Consider the following 21119-nt stretch of genomic DNA (forward strand, 5'->3'; position numbering starts at 1 on the left):
AATTTTTTTCTGCTCATACATATATTGAGCACACTTGGGGAACTCAACTCTCATCTAATTTGGGTATCCCACACTCAGCTCCCTACTATCTTCAGATATGCTCTCAATGTACCTCTCATTTTAGCACCATGTTTGACAAATGGTACACCAACAACCAATATTGTAATCCTGGGCGGAGTACAAAAAAAACTGCTTTAGATAAATGCGGTTCACTGTGACTTTTAGTGCCAGGTGCTCATGCCACTCTGTGCAATCATCGCGAGTTGCACCATACACAGCGCAAGCTTTCTTTCTGCTGCTCGAGTAGATTTTTTTACTCGAGCAGCAGCTGTCTCAATGCAAACAGACGGTTTCTCAACGCGAGCAGACGCGACCACTCGCAGAAACCTGACTGCCAGCGTTGATCTCGCCGGGAGGTTGATTTTCCACGCTCACACTCGCCAACTTGACGTTAACGATCGGGTACGAGGAAAAACTCGCCGGGGGGGTGGGTTTTCCTCGCTCGCCAACTTAACGCTGGCGAACGCAAGTGAGGAAAAAAACTCTGCGAGCTCCAAGTAAAGCTGAATTTGGAAAACTCTGCTAGCGAAGTAGAGTTCACCGCCCAGACTTACAATATTGCTCCATTATGTTTACTTAGACTATACGTCAAATGTTTACATATGTGGTCATATGAAGTTACGCAAAGCACCCTGTAGTGTGTCTTCACTATCTGTTCCATAACTGCTTATTTTATTTTCAATAAAATTGTTTGAACAAAAAAAATGTAATCTTAGATTTCATGGATAGTGCACCATGTATGATATGTATTGTATTGAATAGCAACTATGAGAATCTCAATGCTAGTCTGGCCCTCCCCAGATGACAGAGAATTATATCCTGCCCTTCTGTTGACAGGTACTACGCTGGATAATATTAACATCTTGGAGACTTCTGTCCTACTACCAGTAATGAATATTCCCCATCGTGTCTCTACAGCTTGTCAGAAGTAATCTGTGAAAATGTGTGAGTGTTAAAAGTGTTCTTGTGTACTACTATTACTTAGGGATGTTAAACTCCAAACACTGTAGCTCCTTTGCCATATGGATCAAACAGACAATACTGCACACTTCTGTCCCACTAGGCCTCCACCAAGTATTAAATAAAGTGTCCCCCGATTACTAAGTCTAAAATGATGCTAGTGCTCAATGGTGCGGTGTTTTTTATTTTACCACCTCTATTTTCCCCGTGGCTATTTCTCTGCATTGATCCCTACTGTAGAGTGGCAGTCTATGGTTTCCCCTTAGGACCTCAACTAAAGTGTGTCTTCAAAGGAACTGAGGTTTACATCTTTCAGCAGAACCTGGACCAAATGTCAAATATATTAACAGTCACCAAAGGCTCCAATGAGCAGATGGTTCAATAAATTCAATCTTTTGCACAAAGTCACAACCCTTATTATGACCAGCAGAGTCAGACCCAAGAGGTTTAAACCTCTTACAATCAAAAGGAATAAAATCACTCTTAAATTAAATCATACCCTGGATAGCATGAGGTCACCGATCTCTTCGATGATTGGTCCTTGTTCTCTTAGCTTCTTCAGGGGCTCTGCCAGAGAATCTAATATAAGTGATGGTGATGAAAGGAGTAATTTGGGGTAGGATAGAGACAGAGAATTGTCAGAGATTTAGTTTGGCAACGGCTCACTCTTTGAAACAACTCATTTTCAGGTTTATCAAATTACCATAGTTGGAAAAGAGCTTGGTATATTGGTCTTCCATTACATTCAACATCTACAAAGACTAAAGTGATCATTAAGGAAAGGCAGAAAATGACCAAATGTACTCATGTTTACCATGTGCTTAAGTTCAACAATTGCAGTTGTGGGGGCTCATTTAAATTCAACACTAAGACCCACTAAGACCCACGTTACCACAAGCCAGCCCGTAATACTAAAATCAACTTCTGGGGTAATATGGTTTTCTATGTATAACCTGGAATGGTCACTTCATTATTTATTGCAGACACACTTTTTACTGGCGCTCAATGTTTGGACAATACAACCACTATCATTATTGCAATATGCTTGTCAACATTGGGTGTTCACACAGTTTACAAGACGTGCTTACATCTGCCTCAATTCAATCACATGAAGCAACCAGGCTGCGTGTTAGAAACATTAATCATCCATAGAGCTCCTGGAAACTGGAAGATCAAGTTACTTCTCTTCAGAAAGGCTCTTTCTAACTACAGATTGATCACCTTTATATTAACCCCAGGCGCCCGACTGAACACTCCATTTTTAAACAATAATTGTTCAAGCACACTGGTAAGTGGCTCCGTCAGACTCCACAAAGGTCTTGCTCAGTTCCGAAAGTGATGGTACAGGGCCATTTATATAAAGGTGCTTCATCAGCACGCTCTCATCAGTTTTGTCTTTCACTCTTGGCTACCCTTGGATTTCGATCAGTCATGACAAATCAGAGGTGACAATGTGCCAAAACTAACTTGGAACCTTTTAAAATGCACAGTAGTCCAGTCCAAAGATGGTGAAGCAGGGAGGGCAGTGAATAATCTACAGTTGGATAGAGTATGACTGATCCAGGTCCAAGGGTGGCCATATGGCAGTGAAGAATAAGATCTACAGGCAATCTGATAAGATGATAGCCCGTATAAGGAAGAAAGTCTCCAAACACTGTCGGTAAGTGAAAGAAAGTCCTCAAGCAGTCCTTGGCCCAGCACTGTGGTACTGGTCCCCAAGGCTTCCCCTCCAGGTACCACCACTGAACTCAGGTTCTGCGTGGATTACCCAAGGCTCAATGATGTCACTAAGTCTGATGCACATACCATCCTGAGCTGACAAGCTCATTGATCAGTCAAGGGCTGCTAAGTTCCTCAGCACGTTTGATATGACATCTGGGTTCTGGCAGATCACAGTAACTAAGGGGGCTAAAGACAGGTCTGCGTTCTTTACTCCAGAAGGATACCAGTTTCGGGTGATGCTCTTTGGGTTGAAGAACAACTATTTCACCTTCCAGAAGTTGGTCAATCAGGTCCTAGCTTGGTTGGAGAACGTCAGTACCACCCACACCTACATCTACACCTACACCTACACCTTCAGTTCTTGATAGCTTTAGGACTCTGCACACGTTTACCACTGATAACCAGTTCTAAAGTGCTTGTGTTCTCTCCTTTAAATATAGTAACATTGTCATACACCCAATTGGCATATTTAATTCTCTTGCAAGTCCCTAGTAAAGTGGTACTACATGTAACCGGGACCTGTAAATTAAACACTACGAGTGGCCCACCAGCTCTCATTTTGCCATCACTTAAGTAGCCCTTTAAACATGTTTCAGGCCTGTCATTGGTGCCTGTGTGCAGTTTTAAACTGCCATTTTGACCTGGCAAAATAAATATTTTGCCAGGCCTAAATCTTCCTTTTTAATATAAGCCATCCCTAGAGAATGGTCTAATCACCCTTAGGGCAAGGTGCAGTGTAATTAAAAAGTTGGACATTCACTTTTTAAGTTTTACATGTCCTGGTAGTGAAAAATTCTTACATTTGTTTTATACTTCTGCAAGGCCTACCTCTCCCATAGGCTAACATTGGGTTAACTTATTACATATAATACGTTAAAGGTTTCAATTAGGAGCAGGGTAGGCAGGAAGGTCGAGTTTGTTGTCTAAAGAATAGTCATGAATAATATTATTTAATGGCAAAGTCAGATCTTAAGTCACTATTATGAAAATGCCACTTTTAGAAAGTTGGCAATTTCTTGTCACAACCATTTGGTTGCCTGCAGCCTGTTTCCTGGGTCATATGACTAGGTGTAGCTGGAAATTGGTCTTTGTATATTGCTCCCAGACAGTGAGACAAAGCAGCATAGGTGTTGGCAGAATGGGTCATCTCCGACTTGAGAGGGAGGAGCTGCCACCTACCACGCTTGACACCACTAAGGTTCTGCCCAGCACAATCACAAAAGGTTTTGACACAAGTCGATTGTGGCCCCAGACAATCTGGGGCCAGGACAGGGAGGCATGAATTTCCAATCACCTCTGAATGAGAAAACCTCCAGAACCTTCTCCTACTTCCTAATTGGCTCCAGGTATAAATATTGAGCCCTCAGTCCCAACTCTTCAGTATACTTCTGGACCTGTGATGACTCTGACGGACTGTTGTGCTGCTCTGCAAGAAGAACCGCTACTCTGCTGCCCTGCTGCCCGAGTAAAAAGACTGGACATGCATCGTGAACCCAGGACCATCAGATGGATTCCAAGGGTTAGTTGGCGGCCTTCTGATCAGAGCCTCAGGGACAAAAAAGGCTCCAACCATCTCAAGCCCAGCACCTGGACTCAGTCTGCTGGGAGTCCTACCCACCAGGTGGTGCCTCCCTAGTCCAGGACCCTTGGTATTGGGCTTTAAGGTGCTCTGGCAGCCCAGTTGTGGCCCTGTGAGCAGAACCAATGAAGTGCGACGCATTTCTCCGCAGCTGCATTGCAACCCTGTACCCGAAGCAGCCTCAACGCCGGACCTCACACTGTGAGTCTCCCCGGAACTGCTGCTGCACAATACATCACTGGCACAGACCTTCAGATCACAAGCCCCTCACTGATGTAATCTTCGATGAAGACGCAGAACTTCACATCATAGCACCACAGCTTTCTTCTGAGCTGCTGGTGCGCAAAGCATCTTTGATGCCAGACTTTGCATCGCAAGCCCCTCATCAAAGGCATCCTTGGTGATGATGCAGTGCTCCGCATGCAGCTTTTGGGAACCACGGCTGCGCCACGCAACCTCAGCATGAGATCTCGCAACGCTCTCCAAACCAGGATTTCAGGTACTTTGTTCAGCTGGCCTAACTGGGTCTCTGTATCCGGCCTGCATTCCACTGCGGTGGACCTGAAATTGTCACTTCATACTAGCACTATTTTTACTCTATAATTTGAAATTGCACATCTCCGGTTCTACTGATTGGATGTTTGTCATTTTGGTCTTAAAACATGTATTACATTTTACTCTCTTTGTCTAAATTGATGTGACATTTTTCTTGTGTTGTATTTTCACTTTAATACTGTTTGAAGTGCTGCATAAATACTTTACATAGTGCCTCTAAGTGAAGCCTGATTGCTTTTGCCAAGCTACCAGAAGGCTAAGCACATGTTAATGTGGGGTTTACTTGTGTGTCTCCCTGACAGAGTTTGCGATTGCTGCTTGAGTAGGGTTTCACCCTCCTCAACCCAATTTCCAACACAGATGTTGTCCGACAGACAGCCATGGGGTTACGTTCACTAGAAACAGAGCCCACATGTGCCACTGAATACACAGGACCAGAACAATGCATGTAACCAGCAGTCCAAGAAGCCTCAGAACCTACTCAATGAAACCCATGACTGATCACACAACATCAGGATCAAACCATGTATGGCCTAGGCTCGTTGCCAGGGTACGAAGGCTTTGAACAACATAACAGCCATGATCACCCTATGAATTAAATCCTTGCATCAGGAGAACTCTAGTTTGCAGATGGAGAACCTCTGTTATGAAAGAAAGACAATCATCGTTCGGAGGAGGTCCACTTTAAGCAGCCAATCTCCAAGTTAAGGAAATACATGTGCCCACAACCTGAGAAGGTGGGCTGCACCACTACCATCGCCTTTGTAAAACCAGGTGACAGAGGCAAGGTCAAAGGGTAGAATAGTAAACTGCTCTGTCCCTACCTCAAACAGAAGGTAGCATCTGTAAGACTGCAGGACTGCACATGGCTGTATGCATCCTGCAAATCCAGGGATAGCATCACCCAGATCCAAGCCACTGAGAACCTGAGCAAATTGAGAATTCTTAATTTGAAGGGTGAAGATCCAAAATCAGCCTGAGCCATCTGTCCCGCTTGGACGCCAGAAATTAGTGGGATCATCCCTCCTCATCCGTTTCTGAATCCGGTACCCTCTTGATAGCCCCCATCGGCAAAAAGAGACGTGACCCCTGCAGAAGGCCAGCTGTATAATCTGCTGTCACTCAAGTAGGAACTCTTTTGGCCACATGAGCTAGGCACCTCTCCCACGCCAGCCCCAGTCGTAAAAAGTCTTGGCATAAAAATAGATGCCAAGCTCTCTATGTCATACCAGGTATCTACCATTGCAGGGACATGTGTGGGCCTACTGAGACAGCTACGGAGACTGGCCCCCCTTCTCTCATTTCCAGGCACTATGGATGGCCATGTCGGCAATGATTATGTCAAGGTTAGATTATGGCAACTCTCTGTACATTGGCCTTCCTGAGAAGCTGCTAACAAAACCCCAAGTGGTCATGAACGACACTGCTAGACTGATTTTCAGGCTCCCAAGGCGGGCACATGCCACCCCCCTACTGCAGCAGCTGCACTGGCTCCCGATCAAACACAGAACAAGTTTCAAAGGTCTCTGCATAGCCCATAAAGCCATCCACGGCCAGGTACGCCTCATAAACTATGTGCCAGGGCATACCCTTCGATCGTCTGATGCTGGCCTTTTGGCCTGCCCCCGCTTCAAAACATCCTCCAAAGGGGGCAGAGACTTTTCCGCAATGATCCCTCAACTCTGGAACAGGCTACCGGAAAGCCTTCGCAGGGAACTCACCCTTCTTCCATTTAGAAAAAAAATTTAAACGCTTCTTTTTACTGAAGCCTGGGGCACAACCTAGGCCATGTTTTGGTGCATGTACATGTGGATGTGGTGAGGTGAGGTTAAGCTCTCTCACATAGCGCTAAGAGACCTGTCGGTGAATATGCGCTCTAGAAGAAGTGCCAGTTAACATTAACTTGAGTCCCACCAAAATAAAAGATGGAATTCCTGCCTGTTGGGAAAAAATCAAACCCTGCCTCCTACTGGATAAGATTGGTTCTGAAAGAAAAAACTGAAGTAGCTGATGAGGCGGGTTAGGAGGTGCTGTAAGATTGCTGCCCTTGATGCTGCCCATGGTCTCTGGAGTTGCAAATATTCTGGGCCAACTGGTTTACTGATATGAAGGGTAGTCATTGATAGGCCTCAGAACATTTTGTACTGCCTGTCAAACTGGTGAACCAGTAAAAGCAATACATGGGAGGGGGCTGCCTATGATGTGCTCTAAGGCTGATTAGTTCTTTACCACAAAGTGCCTGGATCCATTGAAGGGCATGTCCATTCGAGACACTTGGTTGTCACTGAAAAACACAGTAGTGCATACAATCATGAAGCTGACCACTACACTGGTGCTTATGGCAGGTCCCAAGCGGTCCGCTGCATCAAGGCCAGCCCATAGAAAAAGTAAGTTACCTTTGGTAATGATTTTAATGGTGAATACCCTATCAATCAACAGATTCCTTTCCTTGCAAGTATTGTATCCAGGTGTTAGATTGGATCCGGAAACTTTAGAGCAGTACTTTACTTCTGTACTCTGTTAGGTGGTGCGAGCGGCTCTGCACCAAAGTCAAGGTGGAAGGGAGCCTTTGATCTTAAACAGCAACTAGTCTGAGAAGAGTTTTGTATAAGGTGGGTTGACAGAAAGGGCCTGCAGCTCGCTCACATGCCTAGTCGATGATATGGTGATGATGAAGACAGTTTTTAATGTCAACTGTGCAGCGGTTCAAATGGGGGGCACATCGAAAAGTTGAAAACCAGGTTCACGTTCCACTGTAGCATCACAGTGTTGATGGAAACGAATGTTGCATCCTTTCAAAACTCTCATCCACAAACAGTTGACAAACATAAAGGCGGCAGATCTGGTACCCGCAGAAAAGCCGAAAGGGATGACACATAGCCTGAACAGTGCCCAAAACAAGTCCTTCCTGGGCCAAAGACGAAACAAACAACAAAACATAAAATTGGCTTACACCGGATCCTCTTGTCAGGTGGCGCACTAAGCCACAAATGTGTCCGAAAGACTGCTGCACATCGATTTTGTACAGAGCCAACTGACTGCTAAGAATCACGACCAGCTCTGAAGCACCACAAGCAAATTCATGCGAATCCATAATCTACATCCACTTTCCGCAGTTGGAGCATGGCTTGAAACTTGAAGTTTTGAAGAAGGGGCAATTTCCATGGCATGCTGGGGTCATTGAATTTTGGGGTTGGTACAACCGATGAAGTGCGCCTCCTGCGGGTGAGCAGGAGAAAGTGTTGGTTGGTGATTAGTGCCTAGGAGTATTCTAAAGAGGAATCTGCAGTCGAAAGTATCGTTCAGAAATCACCATATTCTCTGCCTGGAATTATCAACCATCCACAAAACCACAAGCCTGGTCTGAAGTTATCTTCACCTTTTCTTTGCAACCCAGACAACTTCTGATTTACACTAGGGGTGGGCGGAATTTGCGAAATTCACTTTCGCAAATTATCGCGAAAATGTTAAAAATCTCCGCAAACACGCGGAAATATTGCGAAGATGCAGAAGTTTTTTTCCCGCCCGTTCGCGGTATGTTCTGCGTGGTCGCGGCTCGCCAACTTACCCGTGCGGTTGCTCGCGGGCGCGGCCATCTTGTTTTCACTTGTCTCCCGGTGCATGATCGTGAGAAGAAAGACGTGATCGCGCGACGAATGATGTTACTGCGGGCACGAACTGTCGCGAGACAGTGCAAATGGCTACCAACAATCCAACATCTCGTGGAGAACGCGACCGGATCGGGAAAACTTGTCGGCGAACGCGGGGATTCAGGTAAGGCGATCGCGCGCACGCAAGAATGTATTATTTTACAGTGCGAACAAGCAAAAAATTTCTGGTAAAATGCGGATTGCGGAAATTTTGACATTTACGCGCTCTCCGCGGAACGCGAAAATGTCAAATTATCGCAATTTCCGTGAGCGGAACGGATTTTTAGCCAGGCCTAATTTACACACAAGCTTCTTTTTACAAAACTTATTATTGTGTAATCTCCATTCAGCTTATTCAGTAACAGCACACTGGACTCACTGCTTAAATTACTACCCTTTGCTGTGTAATCCAAGAGGTGTAATATTCAGGATCAAGGTGAACAACGTGTTTAGCTGCTCCAACTGTAACATAGGCAGTTGCCAATCATTTGTAACTGCATTGTAAACAAGCCTGCAACCCAACTGTGCCCCACAATCATTGTACACTAAGAACTGAATTATGCCAAGTATAGACATTAACGATTGTCAATAAATAATGATAGTAATATGTATCAATCCCCCAGCAGCCTCTTACTGTGTATTTTAATCATCACGGGGAGATTGGGAAATAGCAGCAAGAACTCTTTCATAGACAGAAGTTTCTTTTTCTTCATACGCTCGTAGAAATTGAGTTCAAGCGCTCGGAAGATCCTTGAGTAAAACATCTCCGTTCTAAACAGCTCTGCAACAAGATTGAAAACAAATTAGGACTGTGCATATCGAGTAAGAGACAATTGGAATATAAATATTGGATTGACAGAATGATCAGAATGCAATTCACCTTTTATTACGGCGATGTACTAAGCAGAACAACCTGAACCCACGCATTTTAACTGAAAAGGCAGCTTGTCCAAGATCACACATTTAAAATGGGCAAAAATCAACCACTACCCAAAAAATTACTTAAATTCAAAATAACTGCAAATGTACCCTTTGTCCTGAATCATTAGACCATTATATATATATTTTTTGTCCCAGCTATGCAGAGTTTAGGAAAAAGTGATTTATACCCCTATCATTTAGGAGACCAGTAGATGCTCTGCAAGTTCATAGATCAAATTCTACAGCTAGTGTTCGCCATATCAGGGTACCTGCTTTATACTTGGCGCGTTAGGTCTAAGTTGTTAACTGCAAAGTAAAGAAGAGGACAACACAGGCCTTGGCATAGTATGTTAATAACACAATGACTTTTTTGATAATATTTATTTTTCTCTTTTGTTGTTAACTGGCCATACGTTTCTATTCACTTTATTATTTTACATTTTTATGATTTTTATGATATGACAATCATTCATAGTATATTGTATTTTAGCAAGGAAGATTGTTGTTTATACATTTTGTGAATGATCTCTATTTGATCGAATAAGGAATATCAATCTATCTAACTGCAAATATGTATTTTTCTGGTTGGGCCAAAAACTGCAAAAAATGAAGCAAACGCTACATCTATAAATTTACACAAATCATTAACAGAAAAAGCACTGGCAAAATCAAAAGTAAGGTTTGTCTGCCAGTCTATTGGCTTTGTCAATTCTTGTTTTATCATGTTTTTGAGAAAATATATTGTTGGTCAGCTGCTGGTGCCTCACCAATAGTAAAAAAAAAAAGGAAATTGGCTAAAAGCAAAAATATACTTTGGTATCAAAAGCACATCTTGCCATAGTAGAGCCTGGCTCTGAAGGGAACTACTGTACGCGACGATGTGCTCCTTGTGAAAGAGCAGAATGCAGTCACGCACACTAAAGAGAGCCCACAGCCGAAGTGGGACGATGCACTGCCCTATTCTGTAGGGGGAGTGATACAACTACAGAAGAAGGCATTAAGAGGGCTGGCTGATAGCCTCAAACAGTAAGGTCGGTGTTTATATTCACTGAAAAAAACAAAGTTTAAAGTAACGTTATAGTTAGGTGAAATGTTCAGTAACAACATAATGTTTTCAACTAAACAAAAGCACAGAAATTCACTAGTTTTAGTTATAGTAAGTAACTATAACTCGCATCCCCACCATGCACAGTTTTCTGATCAATAATTTAACCCCTTCTGTGCCACGCCCTTTCCCCCTCCTGTGCCGGGCGTTTCATTAGTGGGTGGGGTTCATGACGAGATAGTCTCGTCATGGGCACAGCGCGACCGTGCTCCATGACGAGACTATCTCGTCATGGGCACAGAAGAGGTTAATTGCAAATATTGCAGTGATGTTATCAATGATGTCATAGAAGAAGTCATGAGTGATGTAATATTTGGGGTAATTGGCAGTGCATGGAGTGGGCATGAGTTACAGTTACCTTCGGGCACGAGTTATAGCTACTTGAGATAACTACAGCTGGTGAATTTCTGTGGCTATTAGAGTTTAAAACATAATGTTGTTACTGAACATTTTATAAAACTATAACATTACTTTAACCTTTGTTTTTTTTCAATGAACTTCAAGGTTTTTTTTTTACCTAAATTAATATTTTATTATCATATGTAAAACCAAATGACTGCCATGCATGGCCTTGGGTCTGGCTGTAGGGCCTGGTGTGTGGCCACTCCTATCATCTTTCTCCAGAAAGTATCAATAATTGCAATCAAATATATATTCCAATAGTGGCAAACAACATTTAAAGAACTTTTTTGGAGCTACATGTCTGTAACTCTTTCTTTTTACACAGTTTTTAATTTTACATTTGGATATGAAAAATTTGAAAATAAATAGTCAGAGATATATAATTTTTTCTTTAAGAAAATAATAAATAAAACAAATATATCTCTGTAATCCCTTATAGCGTTTTACACCCCCAGAAACTAAAATGGTAAAAATAACCACATCAAGGCCATGTAGTTTATGTGATACATCAGCAACACATAAAATACCTCAAAGCGACCAGCCCCTAGGTGACAATGTGATCCCAGCTGCAGAGCAAAAGCTGTAGCCTGGGAAATTCCTTTAAAAATATGGTAAGTTTTCCTGGGGTCATGGTTTCAATGATCCAGAAGAATTATGTTTCTTTTTTCTAGTGCTGCTGAGGGGCAGAAGCAGTCCCTACAGCCCCCTCACAACATACACAAATATTGGTGATGTCTCTGCCCCTTCTAGGGACATCACCTAAAACTAAATATATGTAAATAGCTCTCCCAGGGCATTATTGGGTGCTCTATGAAGGAGCAGTGAATACTAAATGAGTGGCTGTGTCTGCTCATTTATTATTCACTGTTTGCAATTTTTAAATATTTTTATGGATGTCCCTGTTCTACCCAGGACACCCACTGTTTTTTGCAGTAGCCGGCATAAAGTATTTTTTTTTAATGCATAATGGTGTGCCCCGTGCCAACTGGGGCACGCCACAGATATCGCCATGTTGGGTACTATGAGGGCCGGATCAGGGCCCCCACAGCAGTAGTATAGGTTGTATACTACTCGTCACCATGTATTTTTTGACAGGTGGCCACGCCCCTTTGACCACGCCCCTTTGGTCCGTGTGTCTATATTGGACGCGTTCCAAGTCTGATTTTAATCGGGGTTTTAATCGGTCCTTATAACGTATTGATAAGATTATAGCATTTTATTGTTTTATAGGTCGTTATTTTGTGAATCATGGCTTATAAAATGATACGGCGATGAAATCAAAAAGCGTATAAAACGATAAGTTAGGATTTGTGAATCAAGGCTTATAAAATGATACGGCGATGAAATCATAAAGCGTGTAAAACAACCAGGCATGCCCGGGCATGTCTTGCTTTAGGCATGTTTATGGGGGACTCAGTACGTATAAATCGACCAGGCATGCCCGGGCATGTCTTGCTTTAGGCGTGTTTATGGGGGCTCAGTAATCGGATATATGGGGTGCAGCTACGAATTAAAATGATATTTTATACATTTCCCATCATCACATTATTGAAAAGAATAATAACGCGTTTTAGAACAAATTGCTTTTATTAAATGTAAAATGAAAGCTCGGAGAAGTTTTATTTTGGGTCAATATTTACAATTTAATTGAAACCATTTTTTACATAACAGAAAATCACATTTTATGTAATTACAGTTTCATTATATGGAATTACATATACTGACAGCATTTAGTGACAATAGAAAAAAAAAAAAGAAAATCAAGCTTATAGTTGAATAATGAGGTAGAGGTAGTTATCAAATATAATATGCACCATTGCATATAAATCACAGTATCAACAGCACACATAAAATCTGCGGAAGTTACATTAAAAAAAGGAATCACAGCATATTTTTGGTACCCGGTAATAATCACAGATAGCTATAAAACATTTGTAAAGTATAGAAAACACATAGTCAAGCTTATAGTTGAATAGTGAGGTAGCGGTAGTTCTCAAATACATTATAAACCAAGACATATGAATCACAGTATCAACAGCAGACATCAAATATGCGGAAGTTACATAAATTTTTTAAAAGAGGAATCACAGCTTATCGTTGTTAACTTATAATAATCACGGATAGCGATAATACATATATAAATATAGAATTCACATATTTAAGCTTATAGTTGAATAATGAGGTAGCCGTAGTTAGCAAATACATTATGCACCTTGGCATATAAATCACAGTATCAACACTGAAAACAAAATGATGTACATAAAAATCAAGAAACCATAGCGTATTAACATCAACCAGTAATACGCAGTATGGCCACCGGGCATAAAATTATACAAAAACTATATGTTGTGATACAGATGAGGTATTTACATAAAAAAATATTTAGTTACCCAGTAAAAAGCATAGGTCTCTATTATAAGTCACGGGTGGTAAACAGACAACCATGGCAATCTCGCGAAGTGTTTTCTTTTTTTTGGCGGGAGTGCTTGGCCGTGTGTTGTTACGGGTTCGTGAGCATTGTCAGCGGTATCACGGAGGGCAAGCGTCGGTGCTCTTCGAGGGGTCAGTGAAAATGGTGATGCGGGGGGAGAAGGGATAACAAATGGTGCAACGGCGTTGTTCTTTAAATCTTCTAAGTGGATACGATGACCACCATTTCCTAGCACCGATGTCGGAATGTTCAGTTCTGCTAGGCTCTGCATGAAGGCATCCCAACCGACAGGCGCTTTATTATTTGCAAAAGAGTGTGTTTGGGTGGCGCCTCTGATCAAATCATGCAGGTTTGAACCACGTATAACATTACCTTTATAAAGAAGTTCCCCCTTATCATTCCAGAAAGCGATGTCTTTATTTTGATGAATTTTATTAAGAAGTAATTCTGCTTTCTTTTTGTGCCGGGGGTTAACGTTGTCAAGGATTTCATTAACTAGATTAAAGGCGTGTGATTCTGGCTCTCTGACCGGTGAAACGGGTGGCTCTTGACTTTCAGGCATGAATAAAGTCAGGCCCTCTTTTTCCATTTTACCATGATGGACAAAGTTCAGATACTTTTGAAGGATAGCGGTATAAAGCTTAGCTTTCTCGTGCACCGGTAAATCACTACGATGAAGAATTTCGCGCATCTCAGCGTCCAACAGATCCGTGGCTGATTTTCTAATGTCGGTATCAGCGCTTGGGGGACTCCGCATTCTGTCTAGCTGATGTTTAGGAACGAGATACATTTTTTCAATGTGAGCCATCACCGGCGGCGCAGCAGGCCCGAGAGAAGCGGGATAGCAATGCCTAGCAGCGATCCTATGAAGCCCCCAGACTGCTTGACAAGACTTTTTTTTGTTTTAATAGAGATCCTCTTATTGCTCAGTTTTTTAACAAGATTACTTTTCTTTTTAAGCACTCGGATCTGTTGAGGACTCAAAGGGACATTGCCCTTCAAGGTATTTAGGGCTATCTCCGATATCGCTGCTACTAAATCGTCAGACGCGGAGCATAGAAGAGCTTTCCTTTGTTGTGGGGATGATGAAACCAACAGTCTTAAAAGAGCTAGATTGCGCGCTATCCGGCTGGACATGGTCATGAGTGTGTTGGAGCTCTAAACTGGAGCGCTGCTTTTTATTTATCTTCTTTTTATAGCCGGGTAGGACTTTTTTAGAGTATAAGCAACAGGAAGATCCGGTGGGAAAAGCCCGGTCCTTAATCTGTAATCCTCCGGCGTGCCGGCGTTTAAATCTACAAAAAGATACCCATAGGGGCTCTGAGTGGCGTCCTCAAAGGCTTCTAGAAAGAAACTAGAGCGACCCGGGTACATCTGTCTGGCTAGAGTCGTTATTTGAAGCTTGTCTCGGGGGTTTTTGAAAAGCACCATGTACTTGGTGTTCAGAGCGATGGTTCGTGAGCTCTTACCTTGGCAGAAGACGTTTTGCACAATGTATAAAATGCTAAGATTACGATGGTGAACATACTGAGTAAAAGCTTTTTCAATTTCACCGCTGTCACAAGCAGAGGCCATTAGATCATCTACAATTAACATATTAACACTAGAGGGTGGAAATAAAATGTCATCATTTAAGGCGGCGGGGAGCCCCTCGACAAATTTGAGGTGTGGAAGCTTTAGCGCGAGTTCTTGATAGAGCCGCTGCCAACAGGAATAGGCCCACACTACGTTGGTGGGTGGCTGGGTCAGCATTTGATGCGCATTTTCCAAAAGTTTTTTTACAAAGTAACTTTTACCAGAATTGGAAGGACCTGCGAGGATGCATGAGAACGGATGTTGCAATCTAATATCCATACTTTAAACAACCTCTAATAAACTATACACACCAAAAGCGGAAAGTCCTTTTTCTCGCTAGCCCCGTGTTTACACAGAGGCTGCATAACTCTTAAAAGCCGTAGGGCAGGGTTTTATAGTCCTCTTTAAGAACGCGCTTATCATATACAACCCTCAACGTTTTGCGAAGCGGGCGTGTCTCAATATCCCAACGTTTTTTAATTCTCACAATGCAGGGGTGCTGCACTACTAAGCTTTCATCTTCTGGAACACATTCACCTCTTTCGGCGTGCTTGGCATATTGAGTGACCAGCTCTTTTAAGTTTTGAAAATTTACTTTTTCGCGGTTCTGAACATTGAGGGTGATCCCCTTCACCTTCAAGCAGATTTTACCGCCTGATAAGCGGTAACCGTAGGTTTTGGGGCCGGCTGAAACAAACTCTGTGATGTGTTCATCGGGAGGTGTTTCGCTAGTGAGTTCCCCCAGATAGTCACCCACCGGAGGGTTAACATCGCCCTTTTTGCTCACAAAAATCACAGAGTCTGTGTCGTGGTAAAGACAGCGGTCTTGAAGCAACTCCAGGAGCTTGTACAACTCCAATCTAGCATAAGCGGTGGTGAAACTGGCAATAAATATGTTAGCGTTGCATGAAGGCGGGTAATGTTCTTTGGTATACCGCCAACACACACAAGCGGTATCATCATCTATGAACTCGCAAGATGACACCTCGCAGTAGGAAGTAAAAAAGTACTGATCAAATTCATCCGGCTCTGTCACTAGAGTAGTTTCTGAGCGGTCTTCTCTCTGCCCCAGTTTTCCCCATAGAGAGTTGAGAAACAGTTTAGCAATCTGTCTTTTAGTGGGGTTCACATGGATTTTATTAGAGCGCAATCGAATACCCTCTTTCTGAAAATATTCCCTCCGGTACTTCTGTTTCTCGGCATTATCACTACACCACTGGGGGTAACCCGAAGCTTCTTGCTTGTCTCTAAGGTGCAAGTTGATGTAGTCGGTAAACAGATCACTAGAAACATTTTCAAAATGCCATATCTCATAAATGCGATCTATCACATAGCCTTTTTTCAGAGCTACATTCACTTCTACAGTGCACCAGGTGCCGGTCAGAGCACGTTCGTCATCAGAGTGATCACACCGGAAGGTCTGTCTGGCTTCTGTGCAGGAGCGGCACAGGGTAAATAATAGTTTTCCCTCGAATCTGTAAGGAAGCACCGGGAAAAAAAGTCCTCTAGGCGGACGAATTCTACATCTGATTAGACCGAAATACATTTGAGGGGCTCCAAAATCTTTATAAAGGATCTTAGGATGTCCCACAGGGTAGACTTTTGTCTTGTTAACAAAGGGGTATAAGCTGGTAAAATCATAGTAAAAAATCTTTTCATCACCAGAGGCCTTTCGATAAAGAGTAACGGCGTTGGTTCGTCCTCCGTAGAGAGAATCACGCGGTTTCAAGGGCTCGGGTAAGTCACGATCCTTGCTAAAAGTCTGCAGATCTAGATTACATGTTAACTGCTCACGCCACGCGTGTTCCCAAATACTTCTGACGTTGAAGCCGCGTCTTTTTAAAAACTCCTGTTTAATAGTTGTGCGGTTAAGCAACTGACCATATGTACAACCGGTCATCTTATTAAAATCGTTTCCGGCGTAACAAATTGGACAGCCGTGAAAAAAGCAACCATTAAATTCAAAGGCAGTAGGGACCCCGTCAATATTGGCATAACCATCTAAAAAATAGGACCCAATTTTAAGCTCCCCGCCCCTCAAAGCGTGACGGATGGTGATTTTTTCACTGTATTCCAAATACATCAACCATTGAATAGCGGGTGTTGAGAATCTCTTTTGCTGTCTGTGATAATTATCACGAGGTAGCAACGCTAATGTGTAAGGTTTTAAAAAACAAAATCTGAACATCGCCAAGCAGACTGAAGCTAAAGTGATGTACTGAAAGGGGTCGATGAAGTCAACATAGGCATACTCATTGGCCTGACCCGGGTTCACCAAGATTTGCTTGCTAGACATGGCAATGACGCCTTCTCTAAAGCGGATACACGCCTCTCTTAAAATGTTCACATCTTGTTGGCAGTAATGAGACAGCTCCTTCTGGAAATCAAACTCCCGATCTTTGTTCGATTCATACCAGGACACAAATTCTGTTTTCTCAGAGGGTGACATATAGTTTACACCGTAAAATTCTGCTGAGGGCATAGCACCAACGTATTTTTGGTTCTGCAAAGTGTTAAAGTAATGCGGGAAATACCCTTTAGACTCTTGGAAACCCATTGCCTGTGGAAGTTTACTGAGTTTCATGGGCAAAAAGTTTATAGAGTCTATAAACCTGATATTGAGTACTTTGGTTGTAACGCACATGAGCTTTCCTCCCTGAGTGATCAGTGACATTGCCACCTTTTCAAGCACTAGAGCTTTCACTACAAAATAACAGTCATATCCTTTAGAGAAATGTGCGAGAAAACTATAGTTTTGAAATCGGGGTGTAATGAATGTGTTGATAAAATCATTGACGCATGTAGGACCTGAAAACTCCCAAGTAGGCTCACCATTAATATGTCTGGCAAAAATATAATTTGGCTCGTGAATGATATTTTCCTGACGGCACTCCATATCGTAGAATATATAATCATTTGTTTTGGTCGGCGGTTTGAGTCTGCTCATAAAGCAGAGATGTGAATCAAATGAAAACACCCGGGCTTTACAGACACCGCATTCAAGGCCTTCGCATTCATGACTTTCGGGGCCGTAGAGACCGCACGAATCACACAACTTTTTGCTGAGACAGCTCACCTCCCCCGCCACGGCTAAAGCACGATGACGCTCTAAACACTCCGAAGAACGACAAAACAGTCGACACCGCGGACACCTTTGGAGATCGTTGGCAATGTCATGGCAATCGTTCGTAACGCACGCTTTGCAGAAGTCTGCGCACGAGTGATTGTATTTGTGGGTATAGGCCGAATGGCAATATTCGCAGTAATACCTAGCGCCGAGGAATTTTTTTATATCTTTCACACCGTAAAAATGGCTTTCATGTAAAAGAACAAACAGAATTTTAGATTTGTTGGCGGTACCGCTGGTGAAATAACGCCAGCCGCCTTCGTGATATAATACTTTAATCGTCACACCCAAGTAATTTTCAAATGCTTCTATGTCTTGCAAAGAGACATCCGTATCTGGGGGGATGTTTAGGGCATCGTGCATTAACTGTGCCTGCTCTGTCAACGTTCTATCCGTAGATTGACCGTGAGCCAATAACCCTGCCAAACACCCCGCCAGGCACAAATTTCCAGCTGTGTTGTTCAAATCAATCAACCATCGACGTTTCTTTTGAATGATCTTAGTAAACAATACAGAATTTAGAGCCCGTCTGGCACCGCCGCCCCTACTTTTTATCACAGTCACAACAAGTGTTAAACTTTGTGACCCCAGAATCTCTGCATTGCTATTCATCATGTCAACAATTTTGTTTAAGAAATCTGAGGCATCTAGGTCGTGATGCGGTAGCCTGCGAGTGTAAAAAGAGTTAGCCAGACCACCGCCGCTCAGGCGAATTTGTACATAATCGTTGGGGCCTATGTCTGGGGCCATTTGGTCCAGCAGCAGTTGGATAGAGTTAATAACCGCTTCTAGGGCCAGTCTAATAGAATCTATGAGATGAAGATTGACAAAACGAAATTCTTCATAAAATTCTATAGCTCTAAATTTTTTGATAACTCTTTGATATTGTCGCACGCTTTCTAAAAACACCGGCGCAGGGTTGTTACTGATGCTAGAATTATCGCAAGCGACAGCTGTTCTCTGAGGTGTTTGCTCTAACTGCGTGGGGCTCGGTGGTAAATACCCATTGTTGCTTTGAATATTACGGCGTATATTTCTCAAATGGTTTTTGGCTCTTTTTAGGTTTTTGGCTAACCGATTTCTGACTACTTTAGCGGCTAACCATTTCTCTTTACGTTTGGCGACTGTAGTTTCAGACCTTCTCGGCGACCTATGCTCTTTGGGGGTCATTATCAGTTTCCCGAGTCGAGACTCAAGGAATCAAGGTTGGCTTGGGCATCTGCTAAAATAGATGCGAGTGAAGTCTGAGTATTTTGGATCACGTCCTCTACTGCTAGTTTGACATCTGTTATGCCGCCGATATGTCCGGAAGCTTCCTGTACACGTAGAACATTAAAAACGGATGAACTGACGGGTGCAGAGTTCAAGCCTAATCCTTCTAGGGTATTTATTAGGGGAAAAATGGCGTAAATTGCCTGAAGTACAGCCGCGTCGCTGGGAAGTGAAGCTTTAACAGCAGCAGCAGCAGCCCCACTGCGGGGGTCAAGTGGTGTCTTTATCTCAACGTTAAGTGATTTTTTGACACTTAGGACATCATCTATGGCGTGCGAGGAGACAGAGGACTCGAGCTGATTTTGAGCAGTTACTAAAGCAGCTGAAAGTGATTTCTCTAAATTTTGCTGTATACGTACGATGCCAGCTTTGATGCGTTCAATGGCTTGTATCTGAGCTACTGTATCACGATTACTTAAAGCAAAAATAATAGCTTCGCAGATAGATGCTGTGTTAAGAGTGCTTCCCCTAAGGTTTGTTATTAAAGGTAAAATATCGTGGCATGCTGATGTTACTGCGGTAATGTTTAGGGGTGGTGTGGGGTTATGTCTAGGAGCTTGTAGCGCCGCTGCGGACGCCCCGTTTGCTGCAGCACTGTGGGGAATTTCAGTCTTTAAATTATGGTGAATAGCACCTGGTGCGAACCTTACTGGGGGGCTGGTGATGGCGGGTCCTCCTCCTATTGTAACATCTGTGTGACACCCCCCTTGTGAGCGTGGGTTCTTGGAGCATTCGCCGTGTACAGCTGGCCCTGCTTTTGATCTGTTTTGTTGAACGGGTACATTCGCGTTTTCCCCCCAACAGTCATCATCGTCAAGCAGCGAAATTATTTCTTGTTCATCGGGGGGAATAATGGCGTTTGCTGGTTGCGCATGCAAGTTCTTTGATGGTTGAGAGTGAGACTTGGGGGTAGGAGTAGGTGGGGGGTGCACTAATACCGGAGTATCGCTGCAAGGGTGCGTTGTGACACCTAGAATCTGTTCTGAATTTCGGCTGGGGAGAACGCAACCAGGGGTAGGCGTGTTTGAATTCGAAACCTGGAAGGTCTGTAGAGTAGCAGAATTGTTATCATTAGCATTCGCTTTCCTATTGCGCTTTTGATCACCCTTTTCTTTACAGCCAGAGTGTCTCTTTCTCAAACCGCCACCATTTACAGACACCGGTGGAAACTCATGCAATGCAGGCCCCCCAACAGTACTCCCCCCAAAACCACCCTGCAATGTTTGTGGTGGCCCTCGCCGCCTCGCTTCTTTACGCTTCTGACCTTTGCTTTTCAGATCGTCAGGCGGCAACCTTGAACTCCTTTGTACAACCGGTTGTTGTGTATTTGATTGCTGCACGTGTTGGATGGAGATTGCATCATCAGTTTTATCTAAGTAAGAGCAAAAAACATAATTTTAATTCAAGCAATGAACAGTCGGAAGAGTCCTCAATAGTCATCAGTGCTACAACTAGACTGAGAGTGGCAGCGCAAGCACGCACACACACACACACACACACACACACACACAAGCACACACAAGCACACACACACACACACACACACACACACACACACACGCACAAGCACGCGCACATCAGCATGGTCTATGGTAGAACATACTACCAGTAGAAAAGAGAATTAATTCTTACCAGCATGCGCGCTGAAGCCGCAAATTTGACTGGCTGCGATAGGATTAGGGCCTTCAAGCGCAGTGTCGAATAAAAGTGCGTCTGCCGCCTCGGCCACTTCCTGCGAAGACAAAAATGCAAACAGCTGT

At 43.2% G+C, this 21119-nt stretch overlaps 1 protein-coding gene across 1 annotated transcript in view; it reads right to left on the reverse strand.

Moving 5' to 3' along the window:
• LOC146770421 (rho guanine nucleotide exchange factor 11-like) overlaps positions 1 to 21119 on the reverse strand; it is a 327379-nt gene that overhangs the window by 212138 nt on the left and 94122 nt on the right. The window contains exons 6-7 of the mRNA XM_085640471.1: positions 9161 to 9307; positions 1520 to 1599 (exon numbers count right to left, since the gene is read on the reverse strand). Coding sequence (XP_085496597.1) covers positions 1520 to 1599; positions 9161 to 9307 — 227 coding nt within the window. The remainder of the gene's footprint in view (positions 1 to 1519; positions 1600 to 9160; positions 9308 to 21119) is intronic.

This window comes from Triturus cristatus, unplaced genomic scaffold (genome assembly GCF_964204655.1).
Source record: "Triturus cristatus unplaced genomic scaffold, aTriCri1.1 SCAFFOLD_367, whole genome shotgun sequence".
Classification (NCBI taxonomy): domain Eukaryota; kingdom Metazoa; phylum Chordata; class Amphibia; order Caudata; family Salamandridae; genus Triturus; species Triturus cristatus.